Source organism: Aquila chrysaetos, chromosome 22 (genome assembly GCF_900496995.4).
Source record: "Aquila chrysaetos chrysaetos chromosome 22, bAquChr1.4, whole genome shotgun sequence".
Lineage (NCBI taxonomy): Eukaryota > Metazoa > Chordata > Aves > Accipitriformes > Accipitridae > Aquila > Aquila chrysaetos.
Window position 1 is genome coordinate 5,981,082 of NC_044025.1, and position 22,706 is coordinate 6,003,787.

General features: G+C 36.2%; 1 protein-coding gene across 4 annotated transcripts in view; it reads right to left on the bottom strand.

Moving 5' to 3' along the window:
• Positions 1 to 22,706, bottom strand: part of TENM2 (teneurin transmembrane protein 2) — a 715,493-nt gene that overhangs the window by 533,328 nt on the left and 159,459 nt on the right. For all 4 annotated transcript variants that reach the window (XM_029997792.1, XM_029997790.1, XM_029997793.1 and 1 more), the window contains one exon: positions 11,119 to 11,409. In XM_029997792.1, coding sequence (XP_029853652.1) covers positions 11,119 to 11,344 — 226 coding nt within the window. In that variant the 5' untranslated portion in view covers positions 11,345 to 11,409. The remainder of the gene's footprint in view (positions 1 to 11,118; positions 11,410 to 22,706) is intronic.

The window sequence follows — 22,706 nt, forward strand, 5'->3', positions numbered from 1 at the left end:
TACTTCATATAATCAAAATTTAAACTTGTTTCTAGCCAGCAGTCAGCACACAACTTGCTTATTCCTAGGTAAAAACTGACCAAATGCTGTTCTACCTTTTTCACATAGAATACTGGAAAAAATACTACTGATGTTGGATATTTGTTTAAATTTTCTTAACATTAGACATTTCTTTACATTCTACAACAGGTGGTGGAGCTGCCAAACCAAAAAACCTCTGCTGTAGCTCTCTGTGTAATCTCACCATCCACGAAACTTTCCATGAAGTTTAGGTCACATATGAATACACCGATAAGATACGCTAAGAGAAGAAACACAGTGACAGCAACTACCAAGATTCAGAACTTAAGAGTGGATAAATAAGCTGATAAGGAAAGAAGAAATATGACAGTGATGTGCATGCAGCTAAAAGAAGTTTACAATACTAGGAGTGGCAAGGCATACCTGGACTGATAACTTGGATAAAGGAAGCAATGCAAGGAATAGAACAGGATGGATATTGGTAAGATCTTCCAAGCAAGATTTTTATTAAGCTGAAGAAGCATCTTGCATGGTAATCAACAGAAGACCAAGGTTTGACTTGCAAAATTACACTGGACAAGCTACACTGAAGAGACATTTCAGTACTGATGATCAAACTGTTCTTCTCCTGTAATCTACTTCAAGCAAGTATCTTACTTTGTGAAAATAATGACTGAAAGCATTGGATTGTTGTACGGAAAACAGCTAACTAGCATCATCGAACACAATGGTAGTTACACAGAGCTCAGAGAACAGAATCATAAGCAAGACAACAGGCACTGCTTTTAGTGTTATGTCAAGAACGTTTTTCAAGTGCCAAATTCAGTTTGTAACATCCAGTTTCTGACCAAAGTTTAGAAAATAGCCTAGTTCTTAACTACTCTGTTTTCCATAACATTTCTTTAGGCGGGTAATTCCTCTCTCCATTTTCTGGACTTGCTCAAATTCAGCTAAAATGAAATCTCTTACTTTACTTTTCACGGCATTAAGAAGAAAGAGAAAACTCTTTTGAGTTTTCCTGTGTAAGCTTTCTACATTGATTTTAACAAGGTTCTGTCGCTCTCGCGCGCGCGCGCACACACACGCACATCTGAGACCCATTCTATACCATGTATAAGAAACAGCATTCCTCAGAGAGGCTTTTCTTGAAGCAGTTTTAAAAGATATCTTTTCATTCTGAATTAAACAGGATGTAGGGATTGCCACCAGTGGAGGAGTAGGAATCACAAACAGCTATAACCCAAATATTCTAAGGAAATGTAAGCAAGTAATTACAAATAAAACTGCTTACATTCATGCAACTTGTTTGGCAACAGCAGTATACCATAAGGAAAGCTGCTACAATTCATAACAGCATCTTGTAATAAAACAGCTTTATGCATCCCTCTCAAACTGTTTAGTGCTCAAATCTCATCAGATGGCTGAGTAAGCATTACACTTTGGGACAGTAAATCTCTGTTTCCAATATGGTCTACATTCACAGACATGTACTTTTGCATTCACTGTAAGACACTTCCAGCTAAGCACTCATATAAAAAAATTGCAATATATAAAAATATCTGCATGCTATTTTGTCTAGTCAGCTATCTAGACTCTGAAAAAATTTAGGAACCTTGAAGGACCAGCAGCTCAACAGGAACTGACTGCTACCAGAAAAAGCAAATCTGAAGTTTGGATTTACAAACATGGAAGTAGTATGAAAGGGCTATCTTTATACCTGTCACTGTGTCTTCAACATGTTTTTATCCATGACACTGAGGCATATATGGCATTGCTATGGTACATATTGCTTCCTTTAGAGGAAAACTAAAAGGTAGGAAAGGGTTTAGAAATAAGCAACAAATCTGATTTCACGACAGAAGATGATACTACACAGGCAGATGCTTGAAGAGTTCTAGATAGATAGATAGAGCTCATATAAAAGATGACTGGCTTAACTGCAGCATCTAACAGAACTGTAAAGAGAAAACACTGGGTACTATGGCTGTTCCAATAAAACAGAAAAGGGCATCACCAGACCTAATGGTTAGTAACTGAAGCCACTTTCCAAAATCCAAAGAGAAGCTGGCATCTGCTTTTAACGTGGAGGCTGACTTCCCACAGACGCTGCCTGCCAATGGAAATGATGGATTTTCTGCTGACTGATCTTTTCAAGACTCCAGAATGTGCTTCATTCAAGGACAGATTACTGGGATCAACGTAGAAATAATCTGATGAAAGTTAATGAGCAACTGGATAGCAGGCCAAACAAGATAACTGGAAGGCCTTCTGAACTTAAACTCTGAATCCAGAGACAAATAATATAAAACAAAAAGAACAAATAAAACATGCTGGGCCCTGCTTACCCAATTATACTTGCTTCTTGTTTTCTTTTCTACTAATTTTGATTCCCATTTATAGGCTTTAAGTGAATTGATCATCAGCACTTTGACTCAACTCCAAAACATCCACGGTTCTCTAAGGAAGAAAATGAGTTTTGGGTGGTGTATTTGTTTGTTTGTTTGTTTGAAAGTTTCCTTATGTTTTTCTTACTAAGTAAACTGTGTGTATTTAGGTCCAGTCATAATATTTGAAAAGCTTCTAAAAATCACATAATCCATTTGAGGTATTAGGAGAACAAACAGGGACAAGAAAACAAATATAAACATAGTAATCATCACCACAGAGCAACCAGTTGTCCACTGAGTCTAGAATTTAGTCCCCAACAATAGTAAGATATTTCAAAAGAACATGGGCAAAAAAACAAAACAATAACGTGTAAAAGACAATTACAGAATAAACACAATAAACACCTAAAACCTGTTCCCAATGCATTTGAGCTGAAAACTGACTTGTGCGTTGGAGCACTGCACACACTCTGGTGCTTAACCCATCTTCCACACACTCCAAAAATATACAAATGTCTAATACTTTCCTTATTTTCCTGAAAATATGGACCTTAAAAACTTCTGGTATCAGAAAGTTCAACAATGTATAATCCAAAAGAAATGCCTTTTGTCAGTTTAAAATTTATGGATTTCCATTTTATTTAAATATTTCTTTCTTTCTCTATTATGAGAAAGGAAGAGGAGAAGCAAATGGCCTAATTTTTCTTTACCAGAAAACAAGCTTTAGAGGGGTTCCCAAGTCAACAGCAGAAACAAAACAATATTGACTAATGCAAATTCTGGACTACATGACTTCTAAAGACTAATTTTCTGCTACATGCAGGGGCAAAGATGCCCAATTCAAACCCAGATCAAACGTAAAAGCTTTTTAAATCTGAGATTTTCATGGTAATAGGTGTATTAGAAAAGCATCTGAGTCTCTTCATCAGCTTGGGAACACTCATAAGTAATCAGCCTCCTTTCCAAACTCTTCTTGCTGGAAAATACACCCTAAAAAATACTTATGTTAAACTGCAGATACTTCTGAAGACAAGAACCCAGAGAAGGTGGAATATTTGCAGAATTTGCACAACTTAGCCATTTTTTGTTAGTAGGATTAATCAAGAAATAAGTATTTTCATTTAGAGTATTTTATTTTAAAAAGAAAAATATTATTTCATCTCCTTGGAGTACATTATTTCCCTTTCCAATGGATTTTAAAGTGAGAAAGAGCATCCACATGGATGGGCCTATATATTACAAACTTCTTAGAAGAGTGTGTGCATGTGTGTGTATGAGAAAATGGAGAAGGATTTATAGGATCAAAAATTATTATTTTCAGTGTCCAAAGTCTCAGACTTCTATTTCATAGCCAAGCAAAGGGATGAGGAGAAACAGAAGTAATCAAAGAACAGGTTTTCTTCAACATTCAGTTAGGCCCTAGCATAATAAGGCGAGCAAACAGTACTCCTCTATTTTGAGGCACAAGATCTTTTTGCTTGATACAAATTTGTAACCATAAAGTATAGGAAGTATAATTCCTATTAATTTCAAAGTACTTTTGAAAAGGTATTTGCATTAAAATGGCTACTAAGCCTATTCTAGAGTAGACCTAAGGTTTTTTAAAAATTTCTTTTATTCACAGTGTGTGCTAACTACACGAGTTGATAACATCTACTTTTTAGAAGTTATCCTTTCATATCTAGTGTACATAATGTTCATGTAACTTTGTAAATGGTTAAAAAAAATAGAACCTAGTTTAACTTAATCATCAACTAATGAGGAGTCCAGTACAGCAGCAGTAAAAAAAGCAGAAGCTCTTTTTGAAAACTAAATAACTTTAGAAAAAAAGGAGCATAGGTCTATATACATACCTATATATTTGCATCGGAAATCCCTGCATTCTGATTCTCTAATTTAAACTGTAAACGAATGCTGATTTTCAATAATGATCACTAGAGAGAAACTGCCAAGAATAAAAAATTACTCCCTGGGAGAAACTGTGTGTACACAGAATTCGCCTACTACGTCTGGCTGGTTTTTGTTTATTCTACAAATACATATTAATATTAGAATAGTACTGTGTTTTTCAGCACTGGCCATATTAATTATTACTGGAGTCCTCTGTCAGCATCATAGCTTCTCTATATAAAGCTTCAGAAGATAGTATTTTATTCAACTCCAACTTCATCTTTATCATGTTCATCTAGAATGAGATTCCTGGTAATACTTTAATTGATTACATTGTGTATTTAGCTTGCTAGTTGATTATGTTCTTTCCATAGCAATGACATTTTAAATACTTCAGCATGCTGTATTGCAATGGCCAGCTCTGAACTGCGGGGCTGGAATACCTCTGCTGCCATTCAGTGTCTGCTCTCTCAGAAAAGGACTCCTAATGGCCAAGATGCTCATCTACTAGTCAAATAGGTAAGAGAGCAAGAGTTACACCTTCATTCAACAAGTCCCTGTTAGACAGCCTGACTTCTCAATGGTTAGTTCCAGCAGGCCTGAGCAACCAACCACGCCCAGCAAATTAAGTCACAATGTATGAAGATATAAAATGGTGAAACACCAAGCAAGGAGGATGGAAGGGGAATGTAAGAGATTTTCAGAACAACTGATTTAAACTACTATTTACAAATCAGTGAGCTTGCTGTTCAAAAGGAAAAAAACAAACAAAAAACACCCCCAAAACCCAAACATACACAACACAAAAGAACAAAAGAAAACAATTTATGCATATGTACTTGGAAGTACCCCGAAGACTGAGAGTCTATTCCATGATGCTTCCCTGAAAAGCCACTTCTAAAGAGATTTCCTTCTGATTTTATGTTATTGTCACTCAGATCTAATATATGCAAAGTTTTAGTTTAATTCCTATTTGTCAGCAGATCTTAATATTAAAGCTCAAAAGGCCACTTGACTGATGCTAGAGTATAAATGAGAGGAGGCATGCTGGATTTGGGGTTAGACTTTCTTACATTTTCCTTTCCTAAAAGAATATTTTCCTGTAAAGGTTTGTACTTTCATTTATTTGCTAGTCTAGTAATGCTGCTACATAGGTCCATCATTAACATTATCAACACAGATGAAAGCACAGATGAAAAGTGCTTTCATGTTTTTAAATCACTTAACAAGAACCATATAATCTTTTATGATTTGGGGAGGGAGAAGGTAGGGGAGAGAGTTTTTATTCAACATCTTTGCTTTATTAAATAAGGTATACATACTAAAATATAAATTTTTATTTCTCACTAATGCCATGCTTTCTAGAGAAGAGAAACTGAATGCAGCTGTTGTCTCACCTTAATAAATATTTTACACTGGGATCATGTATCTCTTAGGTAACCGTTAAAAACAAAGTAAATCTTGATTCAACAGCAGTGCAAGTTACCTGTGTGTACCAGTTATAATAGGAAATTTGCCTTGAGGCCTTTTTCCCCACACGAGCTACCCTACATCTGACTCCCTGTTAAGGGCTTCCTCCTTAAGCTTCTGCCACCTGCCTCTACCTCGGATTTTGTTTGATTACGTAAGTGTATGGATATACCAAAAAGCAATGTATTTCAGAATGCTACTCAAAACCTAACATGAGAAAGGAAAAGTAAGAATGTGCTCCCACTCTAGCCAGAATACAAGAAAAAGTTTTCTTTAACATCTTTAATCCAAATCTATATATTGAACATTTAATTTTCAAAAGGTCACATGTTCTGGAAAGAAAACTAAAATTAGTAAAACTCAGTTGGATTTGGAAGGGATACACTAATTTGAGCCTAAAAGTTGAGTACGACTTGTGTTTGATGACAAGATAACCAAAAATCTCATCTTGGTGTTACTGGGAATATAAGCAGCGAGACAAAGTCCAGTTAGCCTAGAACCTGTAACAGCAACTATCCCTCTGTATAGCAGCACATTAGTCACTGCTGAACACAGAATACCTGACCACAATAACTTTAAATCTGAACAAGCTTAATCACTCTCATGAAATGTTCTTACTGCAGTGTGGTTCTTCGAATGTGTCCCAGTAAATTATTTGGTGACAGATTTATGATGTGAAGAACAAGAAGAGAAAACAACATTCGTTTTTCTCAGCAATCAGAGCTGCCTAGAGTAGGCTGTAAAAAATAAAATGTAGATTCATCAAACTGGTTTGGGTTGCTTTGGGTTTGGGTTTTGGGGGAGTTGTTTTATTGATATTTTTCTTTTTTCTTCAAGAAACCTGTTTAATATGTATGGAGAAAAGATGCAGTATGAAATACCCAGGAGATGATGAGTAGTATGCCATAGTAACACAACTTCATGTGAAAGAAAACCGAGTGCACGATATACTTTCCAAGTGCCCCTCTCTGAGAATTCTACTGCAATAACTTAATTTTCTATTTGATGTTAATAAAAATACTGGACAATCTTAAGAGACATTATAAGGGATTTATTATAATCATTGTCACTACTTTTTTCTAACTCCCATTAATGTACCTACAGTGTTAAACAGCATACAAAAAGCATACGGTTTTAAGTATAAAAGAATAAAAAATGGAATTTGAGCTGACATTCAGAAAGGTATTGGCTCTTGTTCTTTACTGAAATTATCTCGCCATACAAAAAGAGATGTTGTGACATATACAAAGAAATTCAACTGTGGTAAAAAAATTCAAAATATTTCAGAAGACTGTTGGGTCCAGTTTAATACGATTGTGGTTTTTAGACTTATTTTTAATAACTTCGATCATATACTCTAGTTGTTCTAACATTTCACAGCAGAGATTTACTGCTAAACTAGATCTGACCTGAGAATGAGAAAGCAGTCAATTCAGTATAACTATTGGCTAATAAATTTTGCATCAGCTGGCATTTGGCCCAGGCAGACACACAAAATCCGTGAGCTATGAATGCCAAGTGAGGAACTCCGGAATAGTAAGGTTGGCAATTGTGCCTTTGAAACCCAGTTTAAAACCCTTAACAACTCAGTAGAGTGCTCTTTTAAGCAAAATTTGGTTACAAAGTATACTTGAAGAAAAGTTGCCTTTCAAAGCAACCTCTTTAAAGAAAGGTTTCCCAAATCCTCATTTTAGCCTTAAAGGACATCTACCTTCACCATGCTGTGTCAGCAGATGAAGTTAGAAAGAAGGTATTTAAAAAAAAAAAAAAAAAAAGTAGTTTGATAATTGGTTCTCTTTGGTGAAAAAATACAGAGCATATAGAGAAATTCATGTATTACCAGAAGATTGTAAAATATTCCAAACATTCAGAGGTCTCAGACCTGTTGTCAAGCTTTTGACATAACCTAGCAGAAAGTATAAAAGTTTCTATTCATCTTAAAATATAGCATTCAAAAAGGACTCCTCAACTTTAAATAAATCTTGTAATGTTTGAATGCTCTCTCAGATCCACTGAAGGACTGTATGTTTCAGATCAATTGACTAATGAATATTCAGTGCAGGTATTGACTTACAAATACGTTTCTACCTATATTAGGGAAAATCTATGACAAATTAATACCTCAAGTATGCATTGGACCTGTCATTTTATCCAAAAACCTGAACACCTGTTTTGAAGATGATCAGAAAATAAGCTTGACACAAAAATACTAAACCTATTCTGAATTACTTTGCACAAATATTATTACTGCTATGTTAAAAACCGACTTTAAAAGGGGAATTTTATTACTTAGAAAAATTACAGGTAAACATCTTAGGAAAAGCACAGTAGAAGTAATGCCAGACTAAGGTGCTTTAGGTAATACACAGTCACGTCACCCTTCATGCCTTTATACCAAAACTTCCAAATACTGCACCAGAAAGTAGCAGCTACAACAAAGAGGAACTTTCTTTGGTAGGCGCATTTGTCAATGATTAGCACAAAAAGCTTATTTCAAAACATGCAAACGATGACAAAGTTTTAAAGTTGTATTCTCAGAGTTACACTTCCACCAACGTTCAATTTTCCTATTAAATGCTTTATTCACACTAGCTTAGAGAGGTATTTATACTTTGGAGATCTGCTTTTTCATGAAGAATGAGACAAACAAGTAAGAACAGAAGGGCAATAAAATACTAAAGCAGACCAAGATGATCTGTTTCAGACTTCTGAGTCCTGAATATAGTTTTTGTTATTAGCATTTCACTGTCTAACCATCACAAACAAAAATAGAAGTAGTACAACTTGGTCTTATGCTTAACAGATTTTCAAAACCAAGTAACGTATGATCAGGCAGCAGCTAAAAACAACTGCTTTGAGCAGATCCAGTGCCATGGTTAAACCAGATAATTTTCAATAAGTCAAATGCATATAGCTTTACTAACAGAACAGACAAAATATTGAGGAAAATATCTACAATTGCTTAAAAACTGTCAAGCTATTTTATAATAGATGAATAAAAAATTCTCTAAAGACTATTTATTTTAAGCATGTTTATTTCCTACAGAATTTAATCCCATCAAAACACCCACTCAAATTTAGAATAAATTTACATGTATAAATTCCTAGATGTTTGCAGCTGGAAACCGCATGCATAAGATGTAATGAACAGTATTTCCTACTATATGAACCACTTTTTTATCCATATAACATTAATATAGAAAGTGAGAACGTGTAGCAAGTCTTAATCTAGATCTACTTGCCACATTTTCTCAAATTTCATGTCAGTAGAGGAACTGTACAATCAGAAAGATACCGAGCTTTCAAACAGGAAAAATCATCATACAGACTTATTTTCTAAAGAAATTTGCTTTGTAAACTTAACAAAAGCAGGAAAATAAGGAGTTACTGCTCGTATTATTTAACAAAAAACTTACTCTGGCCCTCTAAAATAAACTTTATTCATCTGACATAACAACACAGACTAGCAGGAGGAAAAAAAAATAATAAAAAAAAGTAAAAAACCTGAGCGTTTCAATTCAGTTACCAACAATCTGCACTCCCCTTCATAAAGAGGGCAGATAAGAACACATTAAGAGCAGGAGGAGGATGAACAGTTGTCAAATCAGTAATCAAGAGAAAAAGAACACCCTCATGAAATGCCGAATAATGACCTGGAAACTAAAATGAGGCACTTGAGCTGAAGCATCAATCATCCAGATAGGGAAAAGCAATATTTAGATGACTCCTGTACACAAAGGCTGAACAAACCACAGTGAAAATGGCTCCAGTAGCTCGTATGATCTAGCTGCAGTTTGATGCGTTATCTCTAGGTAAATACCTATAAGCAAAGAAAGACTCTACAAGAACAGAGATTACCTCAGAAAATAGAACTGGGTGTTTGATAGACCAAGCACAATGCAAACACTTCCAAATGTCTGTACACAAATGCGAGAGAAACACGGGATTAGACAAGGGTTTAATTAGCGATGCTAATTAATAGATATTTTGATTTAAAGGTGAAGACAGGCACTGACTGTTGGCAGAATGCTTTAAACAAGTTGCATGATATGATATCAAGTATAAAAAATGACCTTTCATTGGATGATCTCTACATAGAAGTGTGATAACTTAGAACTTCATGAGTCACAATATTAAAAATGTATAGTAGAGAACTATCATATGCCATTAACAAGCACACATATAGAATAGTAGAGTTTCAGCAATTAACGATGTACTAGATAATTTACCTTCCATTGAGAGGGATACAAAGGGCTATACATTTATGCCTCAAAACTGCCTATATCTTGCTTGATATATAAACCATATCTGATTCTTCAACTGAAACTAAACCAAGTAATTTATTTTAAAAACCAAATCTAATTGTTGACTAAGTGACAATTTCAGCAGGCTATTTGGTCAAGTTAACCTGATGATTAAACACTGTTCCTATGAAGCAATGTTCACTATCGGTTTCAACACACAGACTTATGATTTACTAAGACAAGTAAATACCTGAATGAGAGTAAAACTACGTGTGTGTACAGTGCAAAGGCATAATCACATTTTTTTCGACTAAAAACATTTAGATTGTTAATTCATTGGACATAACAGGTATTTAAAGCAAGGAACATTTTATAAAAGAAGAGGTTACTTCACCTTGCTTACAAGTTCACACAGGCAGGTTATTTCAAATATTAGTTCTAGGATCTCAATGCTGCGATAACGTATTATAGCCAATTACAAAAGTAATTAGACGGGTTTCCTCCTTCCAGTTTATATGAGGTGAAGGGTAAGCAGTAAGGGTAAGCAGTGACAAAATGAAACCAGAGGAAACAGCATTCCCATTCCCACATTCCAACTACAGAGCAGTCAAGAACAGGAAAGGAATTCCAAGGCACCTGATTAATAATGAATATATGTTGGCCATATGGGGTTTTACTATAACAGTGTTTTAGTTATCTTTTCAGTACAGGCACTCTGTTAAAGACAGAAAAGTTTAGGTGAAAATGCCATTATTATTTCCAAAATGAACCTAGGAAATAGAATAGAAAGTTAGCATATTGGCCAACCCTGAGATCCATGACAAATACAACATTTGGTTAAGGGTCACTAGCATTTGTGTTTATCAGGAAGAGTGGATCCTGGTTTGCCTCATTTACCAATAGTGAATTCCGACAGTATCAGAAATCTGAGAAGAGAAAGAACTTCCTAATTTAACACAAAACAGTTGAAATAATGTTAAAATGGCAACCATTCTCCTACTGTTCTTTCATTAAAACTCCTTATAACACTGGTATACTTCAACAAGCCGCAGAGACTGTCTACCGCGGATTACTGTAAAAGAAACCAGTTCTGACTTTAAACATACCTTGCCTTGGAAACTCATCTGACTCCCTGTGAACCAGGTCAGAAACTCGATTTCCATAGTGCATCCTGGTGTCATGATCATACGCCTTCAGCGTCTCACTTGAGCTGTAAGACTTCTGAGTTGGTACTCTGCAGTCTTCACTGTCCAGTGAAGAACTTGTATAGCGACATTCCTTTCCACAACGGCCCCTTGTCAGAGAACGGTGTCTTCTATCTTTTATATCCATTATTCTGAGTCAGGTAGGACGTTTTCAGAAAAGTCACGCTTATATTTGGGGTCAGTCACTGTCACCTAAAAACAGGAAAGGATAACAAAAGTGTGAGCAATGTTGCTAATACATTTTGTTTTATTCTGCTTTCTGTGACTTATCCTTGAAGAACAATCTGGCACAGATTGAGAAGAAAGAGAAGACCCACATGATGCATCCTTAGAAATTGAAATAATTGACCTGAATGGGTGGGGGGAGAAAATCAAATGCTGTAAGAGAATTGCTTTCTATCTAAATTATCATCTCATTGAAGAGTTTAAAAAATAATGATAAAACAAAAACACTGTTATCTTTTGATTTTTGAATGAGCACTGATAACACAGCACAGAACTGACAGAATAATATTTGTTCCTGTTATGCAACAGTACCAAGAAAAGCAGACTCAAACCAGCTTTAATTATTTCCGTTCTTCCTGCAGGAGGGCTTGCAATTAAGAATGAAGCATGCAGGAAAGTTGCATAGAGGAGATTATTCCTATTCAGCATTAATGCATTACAAAGGTGTACATTATCCTTTAACGATGTGTTCACAAGCAGCAGCAACTGATTTTATTGCCCCTGGATAACATAGTCCAAGGCCCTGTTCTCAACAAAAGCTTGGACCAGGTGTCTCCAGAGGTTCTTTCCAGCCTCAACATTTCTGCATTTTTATGATTCTCTGAATAAACTTTGGGAATTAGCTACTCTTGTGCACCACAGAACATGACTAGATGCTCTTCTTCACAATCCCTCAAGATGACCAGTTTATCCATATCAGCAGTTGGAGCTCTTCAAAATTGTGTAAATACCTTCTTGCTCACTGGACCAGAAAGAGATAGATTCTTACAGTCTACCTAATTAGGACACCCTTACTGTGTCATATATACTTTCATGTATGCACAGTTAGCATGCATAAACTGCAAAATGAAAGATACTGTAGAAAGCAAGAAACACACTAAGCATGAGCACCCTAACCACTGGGGTACTAATTATTTTGAGTTGGTATCCGTATGTCTTTCTCTCATGGCATCCTATGCCCAGGTCTGTAATAGTCCTGAGAAATCCTCATGACAAAACTTTCTGCTGGAAACGGAATCTTCCCACACAAAAAATACCCCCACAAAAATTACCCAGATTTGCTAACAAGCAAAAACTGGAACAAAACCTTTGCTTTTCTATACATGGCTAAGGAGGAGAAGAAACGGTTTTGGCAAATTTAGCTGGGACAGTTGAAGACTTTTTCTTTCTCATTGTCCCCTCCCAGTTCAGGTGGCCTACTCAAAAGCCCACCCAGCAGAACGGGAGCAGGTCCTGCACGCCTGCTACACCCAGTCGCAGGCCAGAGTCTTACTTAAACTACCAAAGCACTTCAGCAGTACAATTCCTTCTGCCACCTCTGCCACTAAGGTAACAAGCTCCAGCGAAAGACGATAAAAAACCCAGAAGGCAGTCATGTCTTTCATTGTTGCAGTTGTTTTCACCCATAGGAGAGGAGGTCATAACATTGGCATAAGTATATTGGCTAAATCATTGCTTTTTGGCTGGAATAGATTATGTCCCTAAGAGAGAATAAAAGTACTTGGCCAGATGAGCTAGTGACTTGAGAAAAGGTTTCTTGGCTTCATTTAGACTCTGACATTTAGACTTGTTGTGTTTTTTTTTTTTTTTTCCTTTTTTCTTTCTATATTTTAAAGAAGAAAGTTAGGTAACCAGGAGAAACAGCTGCTTTAAACCACCCACAGGTACTCTGCAATCTGTGAGCGATAAGAAGTGTAAACATGCTTACTTTTTCCTCCTTTTTCTCTTATTTTTAACGATGATGGTACATTTCAGAGGAGAAAAAAATAAACCACAAAACAACACACACAGAAAAGCCAAAACAGAAGATGTTCAGCACTTAAAACTGGGAGGGTTAGTTTTTGAATTTTAGATTAAAGAGAAAGGAAGACTAAAGGTACACTCCCATTTCTCACCTCTCTGAACGTCTAGTGGTTAAGCTGACTTCTCTGTATCTGAATTATTCAGTTCAATTCTTTGGCCCTGTAATATTTATTAAACTGTAAAGCATGTTAACACTGGTGGCACAAACACTTGCTTGAAGTTTGAGGAGATATATGATCGTTTAGATTAACAATGCCTGGCGCTCTGATTCCAGTTCAATACTATCTCATCAAATTCAGATATCAATATATCACAATTATAAAACACCGAAACAGATGAATACAGTACGGTATTGAGAAAAAACTGCCAATTACTCTCTGGACGTCTTCACGCTACTGTTCAATACAAAAGCCTATTATTCCATATGAAGGTATTGTCTATCAGTTCAGAAAACAAACAGCTTTTTGTTTTTATGATTGCTAAACTTTAAGCTGTCTGGCCTGATTTCTATTGTTTCTGAAAGAACATTTAATTCCTTCTTACTATAGTTGAAAGAGGGATTTACTATGACTGAGATAAAACTTCTGAGTATTTCCATGATATTAGTTTATTAAAGCATCTTCTCAGGCAGACAAGATTTTTTGAAATTGTTCCCTCAGTAAACATTCTTTTGTAGAGTTTGTGCAATTACCCCACAAATACAAAAATAAAAGGAAATGGTAAGACAATGCTCTACTGTTGATAATGCCAAGAAATATTTCTTAGTCACCCTCATGTGCAGAATGCAAGGTGCAACGTCTGCACTGTCATTACCATGACAAGTCCAACACGTTAACACAAGAAAATAAATGTAGAAATATGATAAAAATGTCCCAACAGCTTTACTCTGACCTTTCTTAAGGAAAATCTTGTTACAAGGATCAGATGTCATAATAATTTGGTGAATAACTTGATCTTTATAATACCATACTATTAAAAATTTCTTGAACTTTACTAAATTTTAAGAGATGCTTAAAAATATTATAGATAATTTGAAAAACATTTTTATTGGGGTTTTTATTCAATGACACGTTCATATTTATTACAGTACTTGTAATTTTTTTTCTAATATTTCTATTACTTGAGGACAAATCCCAAGCATCTGAGACTAAATACATCTACCTAAATGCAAAAAAATATTCTCATGGATTCTTCTCCCATCCTCATCTCTGCTTTGGGGATTTCTATGAACAAAACAGTCAGGCAAAAAGCAGTTCCATAGCATCATCAAAAAACACTCTTAAAATTCAGACAACAGTATCACCATACACGGCTTAAAATACGGTGAAATGAAGTTGTAACGCACTCCTAGAAAACTTGTTTCACATTTTTCTCATACTTATCTTAAATAGATGAAATACTGTTTCAATTCAATGCTAAATACCTTCCCTGTTAGTCAAATCTTTATGTAATGTATTCCTGAAAAGGTAAAATGTGATGGCTTTGGTTGAGCAAGAATAATGGCGAGATTCAATTTGAATTTAAAATTCCTTATACTCTTTGACTTGCCTGTCTCAAGGGCACTCTGTGAATGGTTTATTTTGAGTAATTGACCTAAATAGTAACTGATTTAATAATTTCTTTTGTTTCAAAGGATTTCACTAAGACTGCTCATATTGACCCATTTATATTACAGAGTAGTACAACTACTAACAACTGACTTCAAGTGTTTTTCTCATCTAGCATTGTTTTAATTATCTGTGAAGTACTAAGAGGACCCCTTTCTAACCTTCTGAATAAGGTATTTATGCCTTGCAAAAGGGTTGGTCAAGTTTCAAAGATGGATAGTCTCAGCTGATCTAGACTTTCCACAGATGGTAGATCTAAAGCAATAAATGGGATATGCTGTATTTGCTGCTGACATACCACATGTGCCACAAGTTACACGTGTCTAATAACCTTTGGACTCACTATTCACCCAGTATAAGATTTCTTGTGTTCATGCGCAGCAACCATTTACCTGGACATGACTACAGCACTGGTAACAAGAGCGTGAAGTGGTAACTGTGGGGTAGTCCAAGGGCATTAAAACACTGTATGTCCTGGAAAGAGAAGAGAGGAGAGACAACAGAAGACAGAAGAGAGAAGAGAGAAGAGAAGAAAAAGCTAAGGAGCTGAGAAGTAAAAACCAGTTTTTTGTTTAGGGTTTTTTTAAAAAAAATTGACCACTTCTTTGTGTGTTAGCAACGTCAAATCAATAGGAGGCATGGAGGGAGGACTCAAAATGAATTTTAATGGCTTAGTGAAGCCTATGCTAAAGCTCTCTTTAAATTTGAAGTTGATTCGTACACCGATCTTACTTATGTGCTTGTTTCTTGCATTTTCTAATGATCCCTTATACTATTACAGCGTACATGGCCATTAGAACTGCCACTCACAATAGACAGAATGCAGTAATCACTTGGAAGTTCAACAGAAAACAAAGCACTTCACATTTACTTTGTGCCCCTAAATAACCTACCGCAACTAGATCAAAACATTACAATAGGGCATACAATATTAGAAACAGTCTTTTTTTAAAAAAAAAAAAGAAGTAGTACACCATGTACCAAACTGATCATTAAAAAACAGGTCTCTTAAAAGCCTGTACTTCTTTTCATCATCAACAATTGGAAATAAGCTTGTGATTTAGAGAATCAAATGCTGTTCATTACTTTATGCAAAGACTATTTTTGAAATGAGAAAATTCAATAATTCAGCTTTGGCACAGAACAAATTTTCAGGGAATAAATAAAAGGGTTATTTAACTGCTGGATTTTTTGCTGATTTTAATAGTAGTGAAAAAGTATATCTCTACTTCTGGATCACCTCTGCCTTTTTTAAAAGGCAATAAATAAAATGCAATTTTTAAATGAAATACTACTATAGTATGTACACTTTGTCACATGAAATAATGTTGATGACAAGTATGCTAGTATTGATTTGGGCCAAAAATCAAAGTATATTTGGACAGTCTGTTTGGTGTAATAATGTGACCTCATTTGCCATTGATAAGTCTTTCTTCTGATTTTTCATATTCTTTTTTTTTCCCCTCTCCAAATACTGAAATGCGGAGTTTCTTTCTTAAAGGTACTTTATGTCAGTTGAAAAAGCAGCTAGACAAACTCACATACAAATTCCTAAATGTTATTAAATGTGGATTCTGGTGTATGAACCTCATGAGCTGGGGATCACTATAGATTCAGAAACTGTACCAGTAAAATTTCACTATTAGCTAAGCACCTGCCAGTGTTCAAGGTCTGAGGCAGAGTGTGGCACATATGAACCAATCAATTCTTCATTTTCATTTCATCTGCTATGAACTGTGAGCTTTTCCCCCTGTGAGAACAACAGCAGAAATAGCAACTTTCACAAACACTTGTGATAGGTTCCAGAGCAGGAAGAAAACTAGTGGCCTTTAAGACTCCATCACAAAAAAACTTTAGTGCCTCCATTAGCCCACACAGTATATTTACATGATTTTTCTTGAAAAGTTATTTTAAACTTACTAAAATATTACTTGCATCCTATATATTTCAGTAGCTGGTCATCAAAAGAGTATGTCAACTACCATGTTGTTTCCCATCCTAGATGTTACACCACCCATTAGAAATAGATTGCGTCACACTGACTCAGAAAGATGGCCATGTTTTTACAAAACATGTGACACAAGTGATGAAGAAAGTACAGACATTTACAGACAGCAAAAAGTTTAACTCATTTTTCAGAGAAGGGCTTATAAATCCACCCAAATTGGTTAGATAAATGAGGCTGAAATGACATCTACTTTTCTTCCCAGATACACAGAGGTAGAACAGTAGAAACTTTGAAGAAGAAGTAAAGAAAAGAAAGTGACAGAATAAAATTTTTTGTGTATCCTGGAGTTTCTCAGCCGTGTGAAGTTTTCCTCTTGGAGAGTGTTTTTCCTTCTTTTCTGAATGAAGCATTAACATTCCCCCAATTCCAAACACTGCCCAAATAAAAAAAAAAAAAAAATAAATAAATAAAAAAAAAAGAGGTTTTAACCCGGGATAACATATTTCCAATCCTAACTTAAAGTTATTTACAAACATTCATTAGGCTTTAGAACAGCCATGAGAGCTAAATCTGTATCATCCTTATTCTACAGAAGATGTTAAACACCAAAAGGGTAAGTGTCCCACCTGAGGTTATACAACAAGTTTGCTGCAGACTGGGAACCCCAAGCTCCAGTTCTTGGTTTCCTGCTCGCAGTATAATTGTTATCTACATACTTCAATCATTCTATGCAGTCAGACAAAACAAAACAAAAAAATCAAGTCACCACAGAACAACACAACAAGCCAACTTCTCGATTAATATAATTACTTAAAATTAGTATAGCTGAAGAAGTTCAGAAAGTAGATTTAAAGATCAAATACAAACTGGCCACTTCAAAAGACTAAGTTTGCTAAAAATAATTGCCTAAATAACATTATTAGTCTTCTACTGCCTAGGAAGAACAAACAATACTATTATCTACTGCTAAAACGCTGTTAATGAAGAAAAGTAGAATAATTTATCATTGGATAATTAACACAATGCAGTTAAGCATGCTTTAACGATTCTGTATAATAGTTTCCTCTCACTAGAGAATACTTTTGAATCAGGAAATAATTGTCTAAATAATTTTTGATTAATTCTTTGATCAAACTGATCAACATTTATAGAAGTGAGATAGATCTAAATGCCCATGCAATGAATGACAACTTGCTTTATTTAATTGTCCATTGGTGATGTTCTTTTTTCCTTCTAATCCTGGGGTAGAATACTGTCTTTAATTAAGTTAATGGGATTTTTAACCTTACTAGCAATGGAGCCTCAATGGACCATCAAGCTGGCTGGAGCACAAGTTGTGCTCCAGCCATTTCCCCCCTTGTTTGCCTTCACCAGCACTTAGTCATTAGTTTATTTAATTTTTCACCAGCATTTTCCAGTGTTCTGTCCTCTTGTCAGGCTCCTCTGTCTTTCCATTTTCTCAAAAACCTTATTTATCCCCATAGTTTCAGTTATGGATTTGAATGCTATTCGTTTCCACAAGCGTTTTCCTTCACAGCCAGGCTAATCCATCAGCTGTCTCTGAGAACTCCTGGGCACTGTGCTTCCATATTAGACTCAAGGGTTTTGATTTTAAACATACGACCGTGCTATAAAGTTGGAGAAATGTAACTGACATGAAAGGACTCGTACTTTTCTTGCACCCAAGCAGGTCCAATGCCAAGAATTTTAAGACAGTTCCTTCCTAATTCTTCTCCACTTCCTTATGTAAAACATTCTGTAATTCTACACCTGTTGGGCACCTTCGCTCCTGCTGGCAATAGCAGAAGCTGTACCGCTGGGTAAAATATCAGCCAAAAGAAAACCATTAGGAACGCACCTTTCATTTCTTGTTTACTCTTAATAGACGAATACACTGTTAAAGGGGAACTTTTCCAGAATCTGAGATCAAGCAAAGCTCCTGTGTACATCTCATCAGAGGATGCTACTGTTAAGAAGATCAAGTTGCTGAAGAGGTTTCTCAGCAATTTTCAGACCTCTACAATAGTCTTATTGTCAGAACTCATCAAAAGTAGTAATCATGCGAACAGTTATGAGTTTAGGTACTTCACTTATCATTTCAGTTGAGAACACCACCTGCTTTTGACTCTAAATTTACATCATTCTCGCTCATTCTGTCCAAGAAACACTCGCTGCCTTTCTTTAAAGCTTCCATGGAACCTCTCCTACCTCAATTTGATACTAACAGTTCTCATATTCTCATTAACAAGATGCTTTAATATGACACTGCTAGCAGTGTCAACCTACAAAAATATTCTTTGAAGAAGGCTTTACTAGGGACCATTTTTAAGGCTGTATACATTTATGATAATAAAATGCAACAATATTTTAAAATGCCTAATCGTATTTAGTAGAATTTCAATAAAGATAGCTATTCCCAATTACACAAGTAAATAACCCACTCAGCTAAGCCCTGATACTCCCCTCGGGGGGGGGGGGGGGGGGGGGGAAAAAACTGAAAAGAAAAAAAAAGGAAAAAAAGAGTAATTTTGTTTGTGTAAACTATTAGCCTTACTCCTTGGGAGTTCTCTGCTTTTGTAAACGCACAGATTTTATCAGTAATAACAACTTTCTAAAGTGATCCTTTGTTTTAAAGGTTCAAGGTAAGCTAAGAAAAAGTCAAAGGGAAAAGAGAAACATGAATGGAAGACAACAGATGACATCCTATCTCAACAGCTTCCATAAAAGTATTTTCTGAAACATTTTAAATTCTAGACCGCCTCAGACACCAATGAAACTTTGCATAATGAAGTAAGAAGGCTGCTCTATAAGTTTCTCAGCTAACAACTACACCTCAAGTGTTGTTCTATCTTCCAATAAAGGAAAATGAATTGTTTTATAAAAATTAATTAAACCTCGCAGCAACAGATAAAATTAATACAACTATTATATAAAATTACCAACTGTAACTCAAAATCTCTGAAGCGAATTTCCAGTGTCCACACAGCAAGGGGTTGGCAGGAACAGAACTGAGGTCCTATCACCATTAAAGCTGGTCCACTCAAACCTGCAGTGCAAGGTTCGCTTGCATATTATCATAGCAGAAGAGGACAGAAAGGGTTACCTTGATTAATGGAAATATTTTTAATAACTTAAGAAAAATGCACTTCTAGGAAATCAACTGGTCCAAGACCACAGGAAGCAGCAAATACCTCATAATATTGTACAGTCACTGTGCAGACATTACTATACTCTCTGTTGCATCTCCAAATCATGAAGAAAAAGGCCACATCACTCTGGAGAAAAATCACTCTAGAGAAAAGGCCACGTGCTTCATTCAAGTCATTTAGGACAGCACATGTAATCCAATATATACTCTCACGCTGCAACTTCCTTCTGCAGACTTCTTGGATAGGACCATCATTTTGCTTACTATCTGTGGGTGTCTCCAAAGAAAGTCTGGCATTTGCTGGTGGATAAGAGGTTTCCTCTGTGTCACTTTGTCAGCAGGCACGGCTCACGTGGCTGAGTTGTCAGAAGCAAGCCCACCCTGGCTCCTCGGTTGCCACAATTCTCAACCCTGTATGTGATCTTCATCCAACACCTAGCAGGAAGTGCCTGAAGGCACCTGGAGACAGCAAGGTCTTAAGCTGTACCAGCACAGAACATGGGAGCTCCCAGGGGGATATTCTCAGATAAGCTACTGCATGAGAAATGCAAACAGCCATCTCCTGTTCACCATGTGTGGCTGAGCTTTGGAAAGCAAGAACAGTCACAAGGAAGTAACCAGTTAAAAAACACTCTCAAAACTGCAAGGAATCTTTACAAAATTCATTTTGTCCTTTCTTTCCATTGCCATTTCACAGAAAGAACAACAACAAAGCTGCAATGTCTAATTACTTCTCGAAACTAAGCTCACTGCATTAAAGCCAGCCCCCACAATTTTGCCATCTGGTGCCTAGATTGCTGTGTATCCAGAACAGAGATGCCTACATTCTTCAAATGCCATGGTCAAACTTCCCAGGCAAAAGCATCAGCATTTTATGACAAGGATAGAGATCAAACCTAAGGGAACCTGGCAAGAAAAAATTTAAAACAAATTTAAAACTAATGTTGTTTCACCTACCACATTCAGCTGTACCACTGACTCTTGCAAAATAAAATTTATAACTTCAATGAAGACACTTGGTTTCAACTAAGTATCTATTGCATCTGTACAGGTATATAGACACCCTGTTCTACATCCACAGTATATGGAATTAAAAATATTTTTAAATTGCTATTAAAATTACTTATTCTCTAAAGATATTAGAATTGATAAAATTTATAGCTTTGTTTTTCAAAACAGAAAAGTAACTAGAGGTCCAAAACCTAGTTGACTCTTCTACTAAGGATTAGATGGTATATACAGAAAACAAAAATAAATAGTGCAGTTTAACAAAAATGACATTGTGAAACTAGAATTCTCTACAGTCATAACCAACTTCTTAAAAGTTAAACACAAGCCTTAAAATGCTCTCTTTGTTCCAATGCTCTATTATCTACCTAGGTAAATGATTTCGTAATGTTATTATTCTTAGCAGTACTTTACAGATGGCAACAATATTGCATCGAGTTCCGCTCCCTCCAGAAAACGAGAAAGATGTTCATGAACTGGAGCAAGTCCAGGGAAGGACGCCAGCGTCTCAAGGCACTGGAGAATGTGATCTGCGTGGAGAAATGAAGGAACTGGGCTTGTTTAACCTGCCGAAGAGATGGCTAAGCGGGACCTAGCAGGGGCCTTCCTGTACCTAAGAGACTATGGAGAAGAGGGAGCCAGGGTCTTTAGTGAGGGCAACCAAAGACGAGTGAGAAACCATAGGCGCAACTGAAGTACAGGAAGCTCTGATCAGAAATTAGGTGGGTAAAAAACACTATGGGGACAAATATGCACTGGAACGGGTTGCTGCAGAGGCTGGGGAATTTTGCATGTTTTCAGGACTCAACTGCACAAAGCCCTTAGCAATTTGGTCTCAGTTCAGTGTTGAAGCTCGGATTCGGTGAGCTCCAGAGGCCCTTTCCAGCCTCGATGGTCTGTGACTGTGTTATTCTTAATTTAGGAAAAGTTCCATAGTCATTAAAAAAACCCACAACAAACAAACCAAAAAAGTATTTCTTTAGGAAACAAGACTGCAAAGTGAACACATGATGAAAGCTTTGTAAGCTGAGCACACAGGCTTAAAAAGGCAGAGGCTGCATTTTGTCTACACACGCGTGCAGACTGCAGAGGACCAGCAAACACCACTGCAGTGGGGTCCTTGCTACGCAGTCATGCTGGTGACAGAACAAAAGGAAGTCACACGCAAACGGTATGCCAGAGAAAGCAGAATGGGCTTTGTTGCTTCTTCAGTTCCACAATACAGACCCACCTGAGGGAACAGAAAATGCCCAAAATGCAGTTCTAGAGTGAAGAAAATCTACAGGAACTAAAAGCACAGTTAAACAAAAGTAACAAGCACAAGCTCTACCATCATTCCCAAGACACTACTGCAAGCTCATGTGTTTCCAAATATGTCATTTGACAGTGCTGACTTTGAAACGGTCCCTTAAAAATTAAAAAGAAAACAAGTCTGCCATATGTTATAATGACACTACCATAAATCTAAAGAAAACAATGCATGAGAAGGAATTGTAACCTCTAACACCCAAGAGTCCACCTCTCCACCAGCCACAGCCACATTCCCATGTTATGTAAATCAATACAGACATATTCTTTTTCCACTGAGGATTTTGTCTTTTGTTTGGCAGCCCAGCAAGCATGGCATTCGTCTATGCCTATCCTACAGATATGTGGCCAATGACCAACTTTAGCTCTGTGTGTGTGATACTCAGATATATGGTACATTGTTCTGTCTGAAAATCTATAGATTGTCATAAAACAGAAAAAA